A 15,337-nucleotide genomic window follows, 5' to 3' on the forward strand; every position below is an offset into this window, starting at 1 on the left:
CCTGTAGACGCCGGGCACGACCAGTCACCTCCAACGCCCGCCCCAGGGGCCGCGGCGCCTCTCGCGTCACTCCAGGCGACGGCGACGGCGCGCGTGACGTCACAGGAGCCGGCGCGACGCCTTGCCCGTCACTAGCGGCGACGGCGGCGGGGGCTTGTGACGTCAGGACGCCAACGCAGGGCGCCAGGAGGCTTCCGTGCCAAGCGCCGGCCTCGGCGCTCGCGCCCGAAGGAGCGGCGCGCTCGCTGGCCGGTGTGGCGCCCGGGGAGCTGGGCCTCCCACGGTCCGCAGTCCAGCTCTCTGGGCCGGCGCTGGGAAGCCTCTGGGACGCCGTACACACGCCAGCGCCGCGCCTCCTGACGCGCTACGTCGCCGGCGCCGCCGCTTCGCGTAATGACTTCCGGGCGCCGGGGCCGCCATCTTGCTCGCGCGGAAGCGGCGCGGCTGGGTGGGAGTCCCGAAGCGGGAGTCGCGGACCGTGCGGCCACCGCTATGCCGTCATCGCCGCTGCGGGTGGCGGTGGTGTGCTCGAGCAACCAGAACCGGAGCATGGAGGCGCACAACATCCTCAGGTAGTTGGGGCCTCCGCCCTGGCCCAGCGCGCCCCGCGGACGCCGGCCGACCGGCCGTCCCTACGGCCGACCGGCCCGTGCTGGGCGGTTCCGGCTCCCGGCCCGTGCTGTGTGGCGGCGGCCGCGGTTCCCGGCCCCGGTTCTCCCTGACCCGTGCTGGGCAGCCCAGGTTCCCAGGCGGGCGGTGCGCGGCGGCCCCCGAAGGACGGCCGAGAGGCCTCGCCGCCTCCAGGCTCGTTGGCTACAGGGCCGAGCGCAGCGAGGAATCGACAAAACTCGGTCCGCCGCGCGGTCCCCCACGTGTGCTTAGCGTCGCGAAAAATTCACATTCTGAGCCGAAATGTTTCCGGGTCGCTGAAACCTCAAAGCTGCTAGTAAACCTGAAAGGCTGATGCTGTTCGCATCTACTTCGTACGCACGTCTGTGTATCTGAAAATCATGGCCTCTGTAAAATGCTCAGCAGTGAGGCGGTAAGTTGCAAGATGAAGGTTAGGGTCCACGAGAGGATAGGCCGGTTGTGTCCAGGGCGTGTCGCCTTTTTATCAAATATGGAAAACTTGCGCGACAGGATCTCAGGATAGAACAAGTCGTAAAAACACGGAAATGGCCTATTTTAATTTCATGCATTTGTGTATTTGCTTCTATCTACATTTTTCAAGTCTCATGCAAAAAAATCCTTTCTCCTCCCTTGGAAAATCTCCAGTCGATAATTTCTGAACCACACGTGAGTTTGGTTTCACGTTTCAGTGCTAACTACCCTTTTGTGACGCTGGTGTTGTATATGTTTAATAAAATTTTATTCCCGTTTGATAAATTTTTTTTCGTTCAGAATCACTTTACAGAATGTGAAATTGACACCTTGCATTACAGTTAAAGTTTGGTGTACCTGTCAACTTTGATAGTAAAAGTTGAAACTGCCGTTTCTTCTGAAGTTTTCTTATGTGGACATTACAGGACAGCCATGCCTCGCTGCTTCTCCTACTACGGCAGTCAGCTTTGACTCTACCGAGGAAATCAGAATTCTCCCTCGCCCCTCGTTTTTAATGAAGCTGGACGCACCAGGTGTCCACGATCTGCTAGTTCTGAGTTTAATTCTTCCTAACATCTACCACACTGTCTGCAGTATTCAGTTAATGTTGTTGTTGGGTCTAGTGTGATATGCTTGCAACCTTACAAACCAATGTGGAGTTCGTTTCTAAACTAGAATTTTTTAAACTGTAAAGTTGTTTTAAAATTGGAAAAGTGCAAGAATTACAGTGTGTTGGATCTCATCCCCAAACTGCATCTATCTGTTCAGAGTCACTAAAAGTGGTAACTTTAAGGAAAAGATTGCAAGGTTCACGCTCCAGGAAAATTATTCAAGGAAAATAAAATTTAATGTCTTTAATTAGAATGACAAGTGATCTGGAGACCACCTCATTCTGCTGGTTCTGGCTGGTGATCCTTTATTTAAGCTCTTCTCTATCTGCATAACAAAGTTGGGGTGAAATGTTACAAAAGGAAATGTTTTTAAATTTCCTGTAGCAACTTTGATAGTAAATCTGTTCCAAAGTCTTGCCTATCTGATAGCCCTGAGACAGTCACCAGCAAGATTTAAGCCCTTGCTTAGTTCAGAGTAACTGGCACAGCCTTGGGTCTCCTGCAGAAATGAGGGTGCAGAAGAGCCCCCAAATAATCACCAAGTAGGAATGCTTGTGTACTTTTACCCATTTTACTATTTTTCAAATTTACTCATGAGAAGAGTAGATTCAGAATGAGGGCAAAAGGAGGTAAGTTTAGGGTAACATACATTATTTGTATCATGAATGTGAAGTTATTTTAGACGTGAATCTTTAATTTCTAAAATGCTTATATTTGGGGGGTGTTTTCCTTTGTTAAAATGATAGTATTTGCTTGTTGCAAAAAATCCTCGCTGTAGAAAATATAGAAGATGAAGAAGATAAGGATCACGGTATCATTTTGGGGTACACCCTTCTTTCTGGATGTTCTTGCAGACATCCGGACACACACTGAAGGGAGGCCAGAGCACTGTTAGGTAATCTCTCCACAGAACGTGAACATAGTTTGATTTCAATATTCATTTCTGCTTTTATTTTTATACATTGGATTTGAACATATCTATTCATGTTGAGTAATAGCAGTGGTTACAAAACCATGAGCCAGTACTCAGAGCAGTCCTGTGCAGCAGTCACTTTGTACCCACTCCCCGTAACAGGTGGTTGGTTTTCAGTTTTATAATGTCCACATTCTTGTGCCATTTTAAGTATCTTTGTACTTTTCTAGTTATTTCCTTGGCATAAATTGCTGAGTCCAAAACTAGGCATATTTTACATTTTCATACATTCTGCCAAACTGCCTTCCAGAAAAGTACCTGTTTATAGAATTCCCATTTCCTCACAATACGGGCATTATTTATATCTTTTCATGCTGCTGGGGCAAAAGTATCTCGCCCTTTAGTTTTAAAATTGCCATTGAGATTGAACAACTTTTTGTGTCGTTTTCACTTTTGAAAATTATTTATGGCTTTATCTCTTTCGATAACTTACAGGGTTTAAAAAGATGTTTAAGAAATTTATATGATGGTTTTTGTTACAACTAGTAGAGCTTATAAAAGATTTAGAGACTTAGGCCTTGAAGATGATTGTGAAAAGCATTTTAAAATGGTACGATTAAATAAATAAATAAAATTTTAAAAATGGTACGATAGGGCTTCCCTGGTGGCACAGTGGTTGAGAGTCCGCCTGCCGATGCAGGGGACACGGGTTCATGCCCCAGTCTGGGACGATCCCACATGCCTCAGAGCGGCTGGGCCCGTGAGCCATGGCCGCTGAGCCTGTGTGTCCGGAGCCTGTGCTCTGCGTTGGAAGAGACCACAACAGTGAGAGGCCCAGGTACCGCAAAAAAAAAAAAAAGGTACCATAAGGGGCTTCCCTTGTGGTCCACTGGTTAAGACTCTGAGCTCCCAATGCAGGGGCCACAGGTTCAATTCCTGGTGGGGGAACTAAGATCCCACATGCTGCAGGGCGTGGCCAAAAAAAAAAATGTATAAGTGAAGGAAAATTGTGTATGCAGTTTGGTTACAACTAAATAAAACTATGCATAGGAAAACTTCTGAAATGAACTATCATAAGGAATGTAGTTGATCAAGCATACACACTAGGTCATTTATTAGTGAAACCCAATTTTATTTTTGCCTCCTTGAAAATCTGCTCAGGCTGTATTTTTCTGAGAAGTCAAATACAAGTGTTAATAAATGTTGGCATTTTCTAGAGCTAGTCATAATGTTCCCTGGGGTGATCATTTTTGATCTTTTGAGACTAAATTGTTTGAAATACTAGTCCTGGAGCCATTCAGGTTTTTTAAGGGGTGCAGGAAGCCTATGTTTGTTTCCACAGAGCCTCCTGTTCTTTGTACTCTGTGGATTAAGGTGTCCCTTTGGAACCAATTAATTTATTTTTTTGTTCCAGACTCTCTGTTAGAGGTCAAGGGGCCTGCTGATTTTTGGAAGCTGGTTGTTTTTTTTTTTTGCTGTACGCGGGCCTCTCACTGCTGTGGCCTCTCCCGTTGCGGAGCACAGGCTCTGGACGCGCAGGCTCAGCGGCCATGGTTCACGGGCCCAGCCGCTCCGCGGCATGTGGGATCTTCCCGGACCGGGACACGAACCCGTGTCCCCTGCATCGGCAGGCGGATTCTCAACCACTGCGCCACCAGGGAAGCCCTGGAAGCTGTTTTTAATTGTAGGAATTCAAAACAGATTTTAAAGAAAGACTTCTCTAAATTACTGTTTTCAATCATAATTTCCTGGGCAGTTTGATTTTGGGAAGATGAGCAGAGAGGCTGCAGATGTGGAAGAAAAAAGGTTAGAATCAGTCTCTTGAGCTCCTCTGTGCCAGGTGCTTTGCAAATGCCATCTGATTTCGTCCTCACAACTCTTAGGATGTGCACATGTACACAGGTGAGGAGATAATACCCAGAGCAAGAAGCCCCAGCTCATGTGTGACAGCAAGGATCTGCCTACAAGGGGCTCCAGTGCTGACGGATGAGTGACAGAACTGATGGGATAGAACGCGGGCTGGAGGAGGATCCAGGCTGCGGGGAGTGCAACAGTCAGCTGAGATCCTGTGATTCTCCGATTTGGGGTGGGGCGCTCAAGTCTTAATGTCATGAGTAGAGTATGTGGACCCTAGCCACACTGGGATGGAGGTACTCAGACAGCCTCTCCCAGAGGGGACTGAGTCTCAGGGCTGCTGGGATCTGAACACAGGATCTGAGTGAGCCCAGGCGGCTTGACACAGCACTCTCCCAGACGGTGCTAAACTCTCCCCTTGTCTTGAACACATTTCCAGAAGCCTCTTGTTCTAAACCAGGGAGGGATTGTCCGCTATCCCCTGCGGCCCCTTTGGCTGCATTTTTGATACTTTGTTTCTGTGTACACTTGAAGAAGGTAAACTGGAAACTATCTGGGGAGGTGGAAGATTTGAAATTGTGTGTATAAGGATAGAAGAGGTGCCTACAGGGGACACGTTTGCCATCATAGATTTTAAGGGACTCTGCATTGTTTTTTTGCTTTTTGTGTTCAGGAGGCAGAACTAAGACCAGAAGTCTTGGTTGGAAGAAGGTAGATTTCTGTTTGGATGTGAACATTGAGACGAAACTGGGTAGACCAAGCATGGTATCAGTTCCAGCAGCTAAAACATTTTCCCCTGCCTTAAGGATCATCATCTCCAACCTTCTGTAGGTGAGAACAGGTCGAGCCCAGGGAAGATAGTTGAGCGGGTTCACCATGGTTAGTAGCGCTTAGCGCAGTGCTGGGACTGGAACAGCTGAAGTACCAGATCTTGAGGCCCTACTTTGCTGGCCCTGCACCCTGGGGAGGCCGACAGTGGCCGGCAGAGCAAGCTGGCCTTCAAGAAGTCAGGGTCGAGGAAGAGCAGGCCTGGAGCAGGGACATCTAAGCAGGAGCTCTCTTGGGCGCTAAACAAAGTGGCATGTTTGACAAGCTCTGTGCATGGTGATCTCATGCTGAGAGGCCTTTTGTTTTCTTCTTGACCTATGGGAGGGTAAGAATAAAATAAACCCTAGAAAACATTGGGAAGTGCTTAGGCTGACGTTTTACTAGGGGTGACATCAACTTTACTGGAATATTAACATTTCAGGAAGTTGATCTTCCCAGCTTGTGGCTATACCACAGTGAAACTGCAGGCGGGTGTTATAGTGTCATGGCGCTTGAGCAGTTGGTCTGTGTTGGGTAAGCGTGAGGTCATTGTGCAGCTAGAAACGGCTGATTGAGTAGTGGGCGACTTTACCTGTAGTAAAGGTGACTTATGCTCGTAAGCATCTTGTGTCCTACTCAGGGACAGGTCCTACTTTCAGAAGGTTTGCAGTGGTCTAGGATTTCAGTCTTAGCCACAATAATGCTTTGAATTAGGTTAATAACCACACTATAGAAAATAGAAAAAAAATGGCATAACCCATACTGTAAATTTGGGTGTTTTCTTTTTTTTCTTTTTCTTTTCTTTTTTTGCGGTACGCGGGCCTCTCACTGTTGTGGCCTCTCCCGTTTCAGAGCACAGGCTCCGGACACGCAGTCTCAGCGGCCATGGCTCACAGGCCCAGCCGCTCAGCGGCATGTGGGATCTTCCCGGACCGGGGCACGAACCTGTGTCCTCTGCATCGGCAGGTGGACTCTCAACCACTGCGCCACCAGGGAAGCCCTGGGTGTTTTCTTGATTGGTATTCATTTTAACTTTATTATTTTACCTTTAGGCATCAGGATAACAACGAAACAATTCTGTTTCCCAAAATTCAACTTTTTTTTTTTTTTTTTTTTTAATCGGCAGGCGGACTCTCAACCGCTGCGCCACCAGGGAAGCCCCAATGTTTTTTATGATAGTGTAGTCTTTTCTGTAACTTAACGTTTCTGTATCTTAACGTGTAACATAATTTCTATATCTTTCTGATAGATTTTTGATACCTATAAAGACAACTTTGGTAAATACTTGTCTGGAAGATTTGTTTAACATACAAAATAATTGGCCCCTGAGACAAAGCCTTTTGGTGGTCAGCAATATTTTTACGGCGCTCAGTCCTTTTATGTAAGAAACACATTGTCCCTGTACATAGTCACACACGGGATGGGCTGTTCTGTCAGTTGCATGAGCTTAGAAGAAACAGGGCTTCTGTTGTTAACTAGCCTTTTTGCCACTTGTGACCATTTTGTTGGGGGAAGAACAAACTGGGTTTCTTTTTGTGTGTGCAGTTTAAATTCTTCTGCCAGTAAATTCCTCTTTTGGGGTTTCATTTTACTTTTAAATATGCTTGAGTAACATTTCAGGCAGTTAGGGAGGGCAGTGAGGAGAAGGCAGCTGCGGCCCCCCTCCCCCGACGGTTTCTAGTAGGACAGACCTCACCCAGCCTTTCAGACCTAGCAGGCATCCTCTTAGAAGCCCTGTTAGGGATCAGCTGTGTGGAAAATGGGCCCAGGTTATCTTCGGGGTGATCTACTTTTAGGGATATGGACAGTGTTTCACTTGGACACCTAGCGCACACCTCAGCCCCTGTTGTGACAGGAGGTGAGGGAAGGAGATTGTCCACCCGGGCAGTTCAGGCTCGCTGCCCCGGCAGGAGGCGGGGGCATGGGAGACCCTGTGCTGGGGCCTCTCCACCTAGGGCCTCTTGGGAACCCTATGGGCAGTTTTTCAGTGGCACACATGCCCTACACCAACCCCAGAAACACCCTGGGGTCCTGTCTGGGGCCTGCATCACGGGGTGCAGGATGTGTTGGGAGCCCCCAGGCACCCTGTTTCCCATCACCCCCAGCCCCGCAGCTTTGCCATCTCTGTGCTTCCCCCGTTCTGTGTCCTGGAGGGTAACCTACTTTGTTCCCACTCCCAGAGCATCTGAGGAGAGGGATTTAGGTCTGTTGCGATCACTGCTGAATCCCCAGCACATATAGTAAGCTCCAGAAAATACCATTGGATCAAAAATGGAATGGCTAACCTGCCACCAGTAGAAGTGGTGGTGGCTTTTCAGTCTTAAAACTTTAGCCGTTGGGGATTTAACAGTCTCTTTTGCTGCTGCCTGGCTAAATTAAGACTTATTCAGTATATATTTCATTAATGTATTTCAAGAGTAGTTGTGCTTGGGCTCATTTTAATAAATTTGAACTTAGGTTTAAGAGTTGGGCTCATGTAAATAAGTTCTTTAATTATGAGTAAGTATCTCAAAGGAATGACCAGAAGGAAATGACTGAGATGTAGAAATACTGATTTTTTTTGAAAAAGTGATGGAGAAACTGTGTCTAAATGAATCTTTCACTTATTTTTGTTGGGAAGCGTTTTGTTTTTCCCACTGTTCCCCCGGATGATTTTTGGGACCCCTTTTGGAGCAGGCTTCTTGGGTAGCTAGCTGAGAAAAGTGGTCTCAGCCGTGGTTTCTTATTCTGACCTGTAAAGGCACTATCTCTCACATATTTAACTTACTCATTATTTGGTTTCAAATGACTTGTTTTAAAGCATCCACCAGAAGACAGGCCTTTCTCCCAAGATCTTGTGAACAGATACGTGGCCTTTGGAGACAGGCCCGGGGTGGCCCCCGGAGTGTGTCGAGCAGTTGGATTCACGCAGTCACTGTGTCGCTTCCTGGCAGGGTCACACCTTGGGCTCCCTCTGCAGGGACTGGACTCAGCTCCAAGCCCTCAGGGACCTTGCTTCTGTGGGTTAGTGTTTTTCCATAGCACACGTTCCTCCCTCAAGGACCTGCTCCCTCCAGGGTATTTTTGGGGTGAGGGGCTTGGCACTACGAGGATAAGCTCTCTGTTTCGGGCAGTTCTTGTGGAGTAGTGGCAAATTATGAAGCCGGCAAGACAAACGTGGCCCACTGCTGTGTGTTCCCATGGCACCCGTGGCCGTGACCTGTTCCCGGTCACTGTCTCGGGAGAGTGTGACCCCCGCACGGCTGTTGTCAAGGGGGCCTTCATCCCTGGCTTGTTGGTCCTTTGACAGAAAACATTTCTTTTATTGTACGTACCTGACCTGGTGAGGAAACGGGTTGGGTGACGTGGTCTGTTGGGCACCTGCTGGAGCCTGTGGGTGGAGGTGCCCGCGTAGCTGGGCCCTTGCATCCCAGCCTCCCTGTCCCCGGGGCCCGGAGCTGCACGTAAACTGGGGCTGGGTTGGTTGTGGTCCGTTTACAGCTCAGGTGGCCATGGCCCCATTCACTCCTCAATCGTGCCTGTTGTCCCCCGTGTTCTCCATCACAGTGACCTCTGGGGCCTGGTTGAGGGCACAGCTCGGGCCTTCCAGGGACAGAGGGACATTACCAGCTTTTACCAGCTTCAGAGGACTCAGGCAAGGTGTTTGACCCAAACCGGATGAGAAGCGCTTTAAAAACGTGTGTCCGTGAGGCTCTGTCACACCAGGCGCAGTGGCTGCGCTCCTCGCGTCCCTCCCCGTTCTCACAGTGACAGCAAGTGACCTGTGGGTCCTTCCTGTCTTTTGTGGGAGGGACAGTGACTCTCGGGCTGGGCTTCTAGAAGTGCTGTGTGTGCTGGGAGAGACCACGGGTCTCGCTCCACGGGCGCCGGGGGCCGAGTGAGGTTTCCTCCCTTATTTGTCCGCCTTTCAGCAGAGAGGCATCGGCGCCCGTGAGGCATTGGTGCCCACGAGGGATCGGGGGAGTGGCGCCTGCAGACCTGGGCTTCCCCACGTGCTGGGATGTGTGTGCGTGGACACGCTCGCTCCTCCGTGGGCCTCCAGATGTGGCCAGACACCTCTGAGCTGCAATAAAATGTGCAAAAAAGCTTGAGACAGTGACCGCGGCCGCCTCAGAGCCTGCGGGGCCGTGAGGAGAACGTCGGGGCTGGTGGGCCTGGGGCCTGCTCCCGAGTTGGCAGGCAGGGATGCTTCCACACGGACGTTTTAGTGATGTATAAACACGAGGTTAGGATGAGAAGGCCGTTTCACGTAGACGCTTTGAACACTCCCAGTGTTGGCTTTCACCGCTTGTGAGTTTGAGGGAACGTGGGGTCTGCAGCTGGGGTCTGAGTGAGGATGGCGTTGGGGCCGCGGTGTGTGCGATGACCTTCCTTGCTTAGGGTGCAATTGTGGCTCGTGGACGCTGCCTGTCAGGGAGGTTCGCTCAGTTTATTAGGAGACACTCAGCCATTCCCTTATCTCTGGCCCTCGCAGCTGGCGCCTCGAGGTTGGAGGCCGAGGGAGTGTCCCTCTGCTCCGGGGCTCCGGAAACTCCGTTCTTGGTCCTGGGAAACCTGCATCACAGCAGCTGGAAACCTGGACAAATGGTTTCCTTCTAGAGACCAGGACAAGAGTCAGATGACAAGACGTTCTAGGTGAAATCTTCCCTCTACCACGTGTCTATCCTGTGGCCATCACAGACATCCACCTCGTTCCCTTATGTTCCAGGATCCTTTGTCTTCTGTTTGGATTGGCTTCACCTAGCTTTTGTGTAACGTGCTACAGGATTTTTTTAAATTTGCAAATAAAATACTTAGAGTTAAGAATTGAGAAACATGTTCTTTGAGACCAACAAAATTGTTCATATAGTCCCATTTCCCATTTCATTTTCCTTTTTAGCATTTTGTGTCTCATTTAATCCAACTGTGATTCTCTGTCGTTTTGTGTCTTTCAGCAAACGAGGATTCAGCGTCCGGTCCTTCGGAACAGGAACTCACGTGAAGCTTCCAGGACCAGCACCCGACAAGCCAAACGTTTATGATTTCAAAACCACATATGACCAGATGTACAACGATCTCCTTAGGAAAGACAAAGAACTGCATCCCAGTGGTTGCCCTTTAACCCTGTGTGCTTGTCTCTGACAGGTGTCACCTGTGGGCACCACTCAGGGGCACCTGTGAGGCAGGGGACGCGGCGGCCCATTTGAGGTGTGCGGGGTCACTGGGTTTCTGTTCTGGTGCTCACGGGAACGTCCAGAGGTTGGAGCCACTCGGGGCCGTGGGCTGCAGTTCACGTGGACACAGTCGGGGAAGGTTGTGATACAGTCTTAGAGCAGCTTAGGTGAGGAAGGTGGGACCCCGCCATCCGTGGCTTTGCACACTGCAGGTAGGTGTGGGCGTGGGTGTGCACTGGTTCACGGGCGGCTGCCTCACACTCTGGTGCTCTTTCTGGAGGGTCAGCTCGTGAGAGGGCCGCATTGGGTGCCGAAGGAAGCATGTTAGAAGCAGGGAATTTGAGAGGACTTGACTTCCTTTTAGGAAGAGACAAAACAGACTTTGTTTGCTTCCTAAGACTCACGGGAAAGGAAGGTATTTTAAAGCCAGATTCGTGTGAATGTGACCCCAGGCTGTGGATATTAAGATCATCCTTGCTGGCTGGCTTTTGACCAGACACTTCACGGTCACCCCGGGCTGCTTTAAATTCCTGGGACACCTCATGTTACCATGAGTGATGGTGGTTCTCAGGATGGAGACCAGACACATCCCAAGCGAGAGGAGTATAGACCCCAGGTGGAAAGCTTCCTTCACTTCGGCATTCTTGCAATTGTGAATAAACTACGAACGTTCTCTGTACACCTATAGATTAATTAGTTAGCTGCGAGGGGCCCCGGAGGTCATTCCAGCGAAACGCACTGGGCGCTGGTGGTGGCTGCATGCTCCACCCCGTGCCCGCTCCTCCCCAGCTGCAAGGGAGACGTCGGGTGGGGGCATTGGGGCAGAAATGCAGGTATTTCTCGTCAGTGCCCCAGCCGGGCACTGATGCTGGGGGTCCGGGACTCACGCCCACCAGAACCAGCACCCCCCGCTGCCCCATGCAGTCCCAAGGCCCTCCCGGGGGTGTGGGAGCCCCAAGAGACCCTGCAGCGCACCTTGCGCACACACTCCTTTCTCAGAAGGCGCAGACCACGTTAGGAACAGCTCTGCGTACTGCCGGGGAGATGCCAGCTGTGTCCTGGGCTCTGCGTGGTGGTGCCGTGTGGTGAGAGCCGTCCTAACCTGTGGAGAGGCGCCAGCCACGGCCGCTCCCCTGGGAAAGCTGTGATCCAACTGCAGGCTTTTGGTTCTTGCACTGAAAACTCTCTGTTGATAAGCTTAACTTGAGACCCCTTCTAGTGAGTTGGCCAGAAATTTCTTTGGGCTTTTCTGTAGGGTAAGATGTTACAGAAAAACCCGAAAGAACTTTTTGGCCAACCCAGTATTTTTTAAGATTATTGTTCAGTTAGCGCCATTCGTTTTTTAAAGACTTAAACTCAACAAGAGAAACGACAACAGATAATGCATGCACTTGTCTATACTCCCTTAATTATTGTAAGTTAGGTCTTTCACATCAGAGCTACTTCTGGGAATGGGCAGCATTTACACATTGTAGACCAAATCTGGAGGGATTTTGTACGTGTCCCTGGTGGCTCTAAACGAAGGGGCAGAGCCCAGCCTCTCAGAACTCAGACTCTCCTCTTGGGGTGACTGTACAGGCCCGTGGTCTCCCCAGCAGCATCCAGTCCAGGGGATGGTTGTGCCTGCCGTCCGGGCCCCGTGTAGGGAAGTTGCCTCCATAGACCGCCCCCCCCGCCTGCCCCCGTTGGTTGCCCTTCACGAGCCTCTGGGAGGGAGCCTTGCCGCTTTGCTGGCTTCACTTGGGTGGGATTTCTACCTTCTGGGTGGGGTGGGAAGGGGCAAAACAAGGCTGTGTCTGGCACTATGCCCAGCTCTGCTTGAGTCAGCCCTTGGCCAGTAACAGGAGCATCTGCGGGCAGTGGGGGACAGGGAGTCCACTGGGACACTGGCAGGATGCCAGGGGGCGGGGGGCCGGAGGCCCTGCCAACTTGGGCAGGGTTGATGATCAGGTGTGGGGCAGGGAGCCCCGCGTTTCCCCATGTGCTCAGGACACAGCAGACGAGGTAAAAACCTAAATCTGTAGCATAGAATACCTGGACATTTGCAGAAGTGGTGGCTTTTGTAACAGTGCAAAGCTAGGAAAATATTGTAAGATGAAACCCAAGGACAAAACAACATTCAGTAAATGTTTGAATTTTCAGGGAAGAGAAGATGCCCCTTGTTGGGCAGAGCCGGGGAGTTGAGGCCAAGTGGCTGGCAGGGACAGATGGGCCCTGGAGATGTCTGCGGGCTTTGCCTGGGCACCGCTCTGCCCCCTGTGGGCTGGGGCCTGGGACCCTGTGGTTCTTGAGCCCTCAGTGAGTTCTGGTCTGTAGTCGTTAGTAGCCAGGCAGTTTATTTGTTAATTATTTGGCTGTAAATAGGGATTTTGCTTTTGGTTTTCTCGCCACAAGCAGGAGTGGGTTGGGTTGAGAGGCTACGGCCTCTGTCCTACGGTGACAGGTGTGGCCGCAGAGCACCTGCCTGGTGTCGCCCAGCCCTGTGAGGAGCTAGACAGCCTGGTGAGGTTTACGTTTCCCTCCCCCTGTGGGAATTCTCAACGATAGTGCAGGAAATCTGGGTTCACCTGACCCTCCCCAGGCATGTAAGAGGGTCTTCTCTTCGGACGCCTCTAAGGCGGGAGCTGTCCTTGACTGTGAGACGATCTACCTGCTTCAAGTGCACGGCTTCGCGGGTCCACGGGGCTGTGCACTCAGCAGACTGTAGGATGTTTTCCCCTCAGGAAGCCCCCTGGCAGCTGCTGGCCCAGTCCCCGCCTGTGGCTCTGCCTCTTCTGGACGTTTCTGATCCACAGGTCGTACAGCACGGGTCTTTAGGAGCTAGCTTCTGCCTAACGTCGGAAGTTGAGCTGTCCTTTTGTCGTTGTCGTTGAGCTGTCCTCTTTTATGTGTAAATGTTCCCGTGGGCCTTAAGTTTTTTCATCCCTTTGCCTTGGAGTCCTTTTGAATACAGAGCAGCTTCAAACTTGATGTTCCGTTTGGGGGCTGTAGTGTACCTCCTGTGTCAAGTTGGTGGAGGCTTCCAGATCTTTCCATTTTCTGCCTGAGCCACTTTCCACACCTGAGCTTCCTCCCGGGCTCTCCAGCACCAGTTGAGCAGAATCTGCACCTGAACCTCAGCCTACTTGGAGCACTTTTGGGGGAAGATAAGTCATTTTCTTCTAAACGTAAGACTGGCCAACCTGTGACCTAAGGAACAGGGTCCCTGGGCCCAGTCACGGAGGAGGGGCCGCCAGGAAAGGTGAGGCTGGCAGTGTCCTCGCGGCTCCAGGAGAGCTATCTTTCATTGGTTTTGGATAATTGCTTTGTGAGTTACAAAACCACTTGTCTTAAAAAGCAAGTGAATGTGTAGCTGTAAATATAGTTCATGTGATTTTTAATACATGTGACCAATTGCTCCCCAGACAGTGAGTTGAAGTGCAGATACAACTAACACTCGCCCAGATCCTGACTTTACCCTGTAAGTGGAGGCTGCGTGTTGAACTTGTATCTCGCATACTTTCCCTCTTTCTCCTGTGGCTCTTTTGTAATTAAATACCTCTGGGGTTAGATTGTTTTTTAACTATTTGTTTATTCATTTTCAGTTTCTCAATTTCATTGTCTTTTAGGCCTTAGATTAATTTATGTGTATACTCACTTCTCCACTGTGTAATTTTTGTTGTCTTGGGGTAAAAGGTAATAATAAATGTGATTTCTAAGAGTATAAATCCCACAGCCTCCGGGCCTCCATCCTGGGTACGAGGTTAGTGGACACGGCAGCTCCGTCCTGCTCAAGGCCCCTGGGCTTTTCCAGAACCTTGTTCTTGGGGTCTCGTCAGACCCTCCTCGCCTTCTCCTGCTGCGCTCGGTGGCATGGGGTGGCTGCCCGGCCCTGCCCTGAGGACAATTCCTGCACTTCAAGTCCAAGCCCCTTGGGCTCCCACCTTCAGCGTGTCCTGCCTGACCCCCGTCGTGGACGGTCCCTGGTCACCCTCACTGGCCCCGTGCGTACCTGGCGTGAGCTCGCCTATCTGACCCCATCTCATTTCACCCTGGTTGGCAGCTGTGCTTTCAAGTGGTTACTGAAAACAGTGTCTGTTTAACATACGAGTGTGTTCCTAAGCCAGACACTGGTTCCCAGGGAAACTCTGATCTAGTTTTACTGATGCTTAAGGTTTTGGATTTTAGAAAAGCACTCAAGCTTAAAATAAACATTAAGGCCTTCAGGTATTTCAGATGTGGCCGGAAGAGAAGCTTGCATGTCTGACAGGCATTGCCCAGAGTCGAGCAGCTGGCCGCCCGAGGTGGCTGCGGGGTCCATCCTGAGGCGACAGCAGGGCAGGTCGGGCCTGGTCCCCCACAGCCTGCGGCAGGTGGGGTGCAGGCGCAGCGTGTAGCCGGTGGGTGACGCCGCAGCCTGCGTTGGTGGGTTCACTTTGGGGACCGGGGTGGCGAGGCCATTGCAGACCGCACCAGAGCTCCCGCCGCCAGCCTCAGGAGTGGTGGGGCCTCGTGACAGCTTGTGGTGAATTGGCTCTTCATGTTCGAGGGTCCCAGCAGTCGCCACAACCCTTTGAGAGTATTTCGAGCCTAAAGCTGTTTGCTGTCGGCCTTGCTCATGCCCAGGCGTGCTGAGGACGCCGCTCCCACGGCTGGTGGCTGAGTGTGTGCTCGTGACCACGCACAGCAGCTGCGGCGCCACCCGCCCGCCTACCGGCCTCGCCCCCCGGCTCCAGGGAGGAAGGGGCCCGATTCAGAGCCATGGGCGGCCGCAGTTGGGCCCCTGTGCTGTCCCAGCCCCGTGGCTCGAGGGAGACCTCTTGCATCCATGCTGCTTCGCCGTGAAAACACAGACTGGGTGCCTTGGAGGGGAGGGTGTCTCCATCCATAACACGTGAGGGGTTGTCAGGGTTCCCTGG

General features: G+C 51.2%; 1 protein-coding gene across 2 annotated transcripts in view; it reads left to right on the forward strand.

The window, feature by feature from the left end:
• Nucleotides 1-211: 211 nt before the first annotated feature.
• The window catches only part of SSU72 (SSU72 homolog, RNA polymerase II CTD phosphatase), a 25,615-nt gene continuing 10,489 nt past the window's right edge, over nt 212-15,337 (forward strand). The window contains exons 1-2 of one of the 2 annotated variants that reach the window (XM_024760232.1): nt 212-572; nt 10,221-10,364. In XM_024760232.1, coding sequence (XP_024616000.1) covers nt 394-572; nt 10,221-10,364 — 323 coding nt within the window. In that variant the 5' untranslated portion in view covers nt 212-393. The remainder of the gene's footprint in view (nt 573-10,220; nt 10,365-15,337) is intronic. The other variant, XM_024760231.1, reaches the window with a different exon arrangement.

Source organism: Neophocaena asiaeorientalis, unplaced genomic scaffold (assembly GCF_003031525.2).
Source record: "Neophocaena asiaeorientalis asiaeorientalis breed wild unplaced genomic scaffold, Neophocaena_asiaeorientalis_V1.1 scaffold489, whole genome shotgun sequence".
NCBI lineage: Eukaryota > Metazoa > Chordata > Mammalia > Artiodactyla > Phocoenidae > Neophocaena > Neophocaena asiaeorientalis.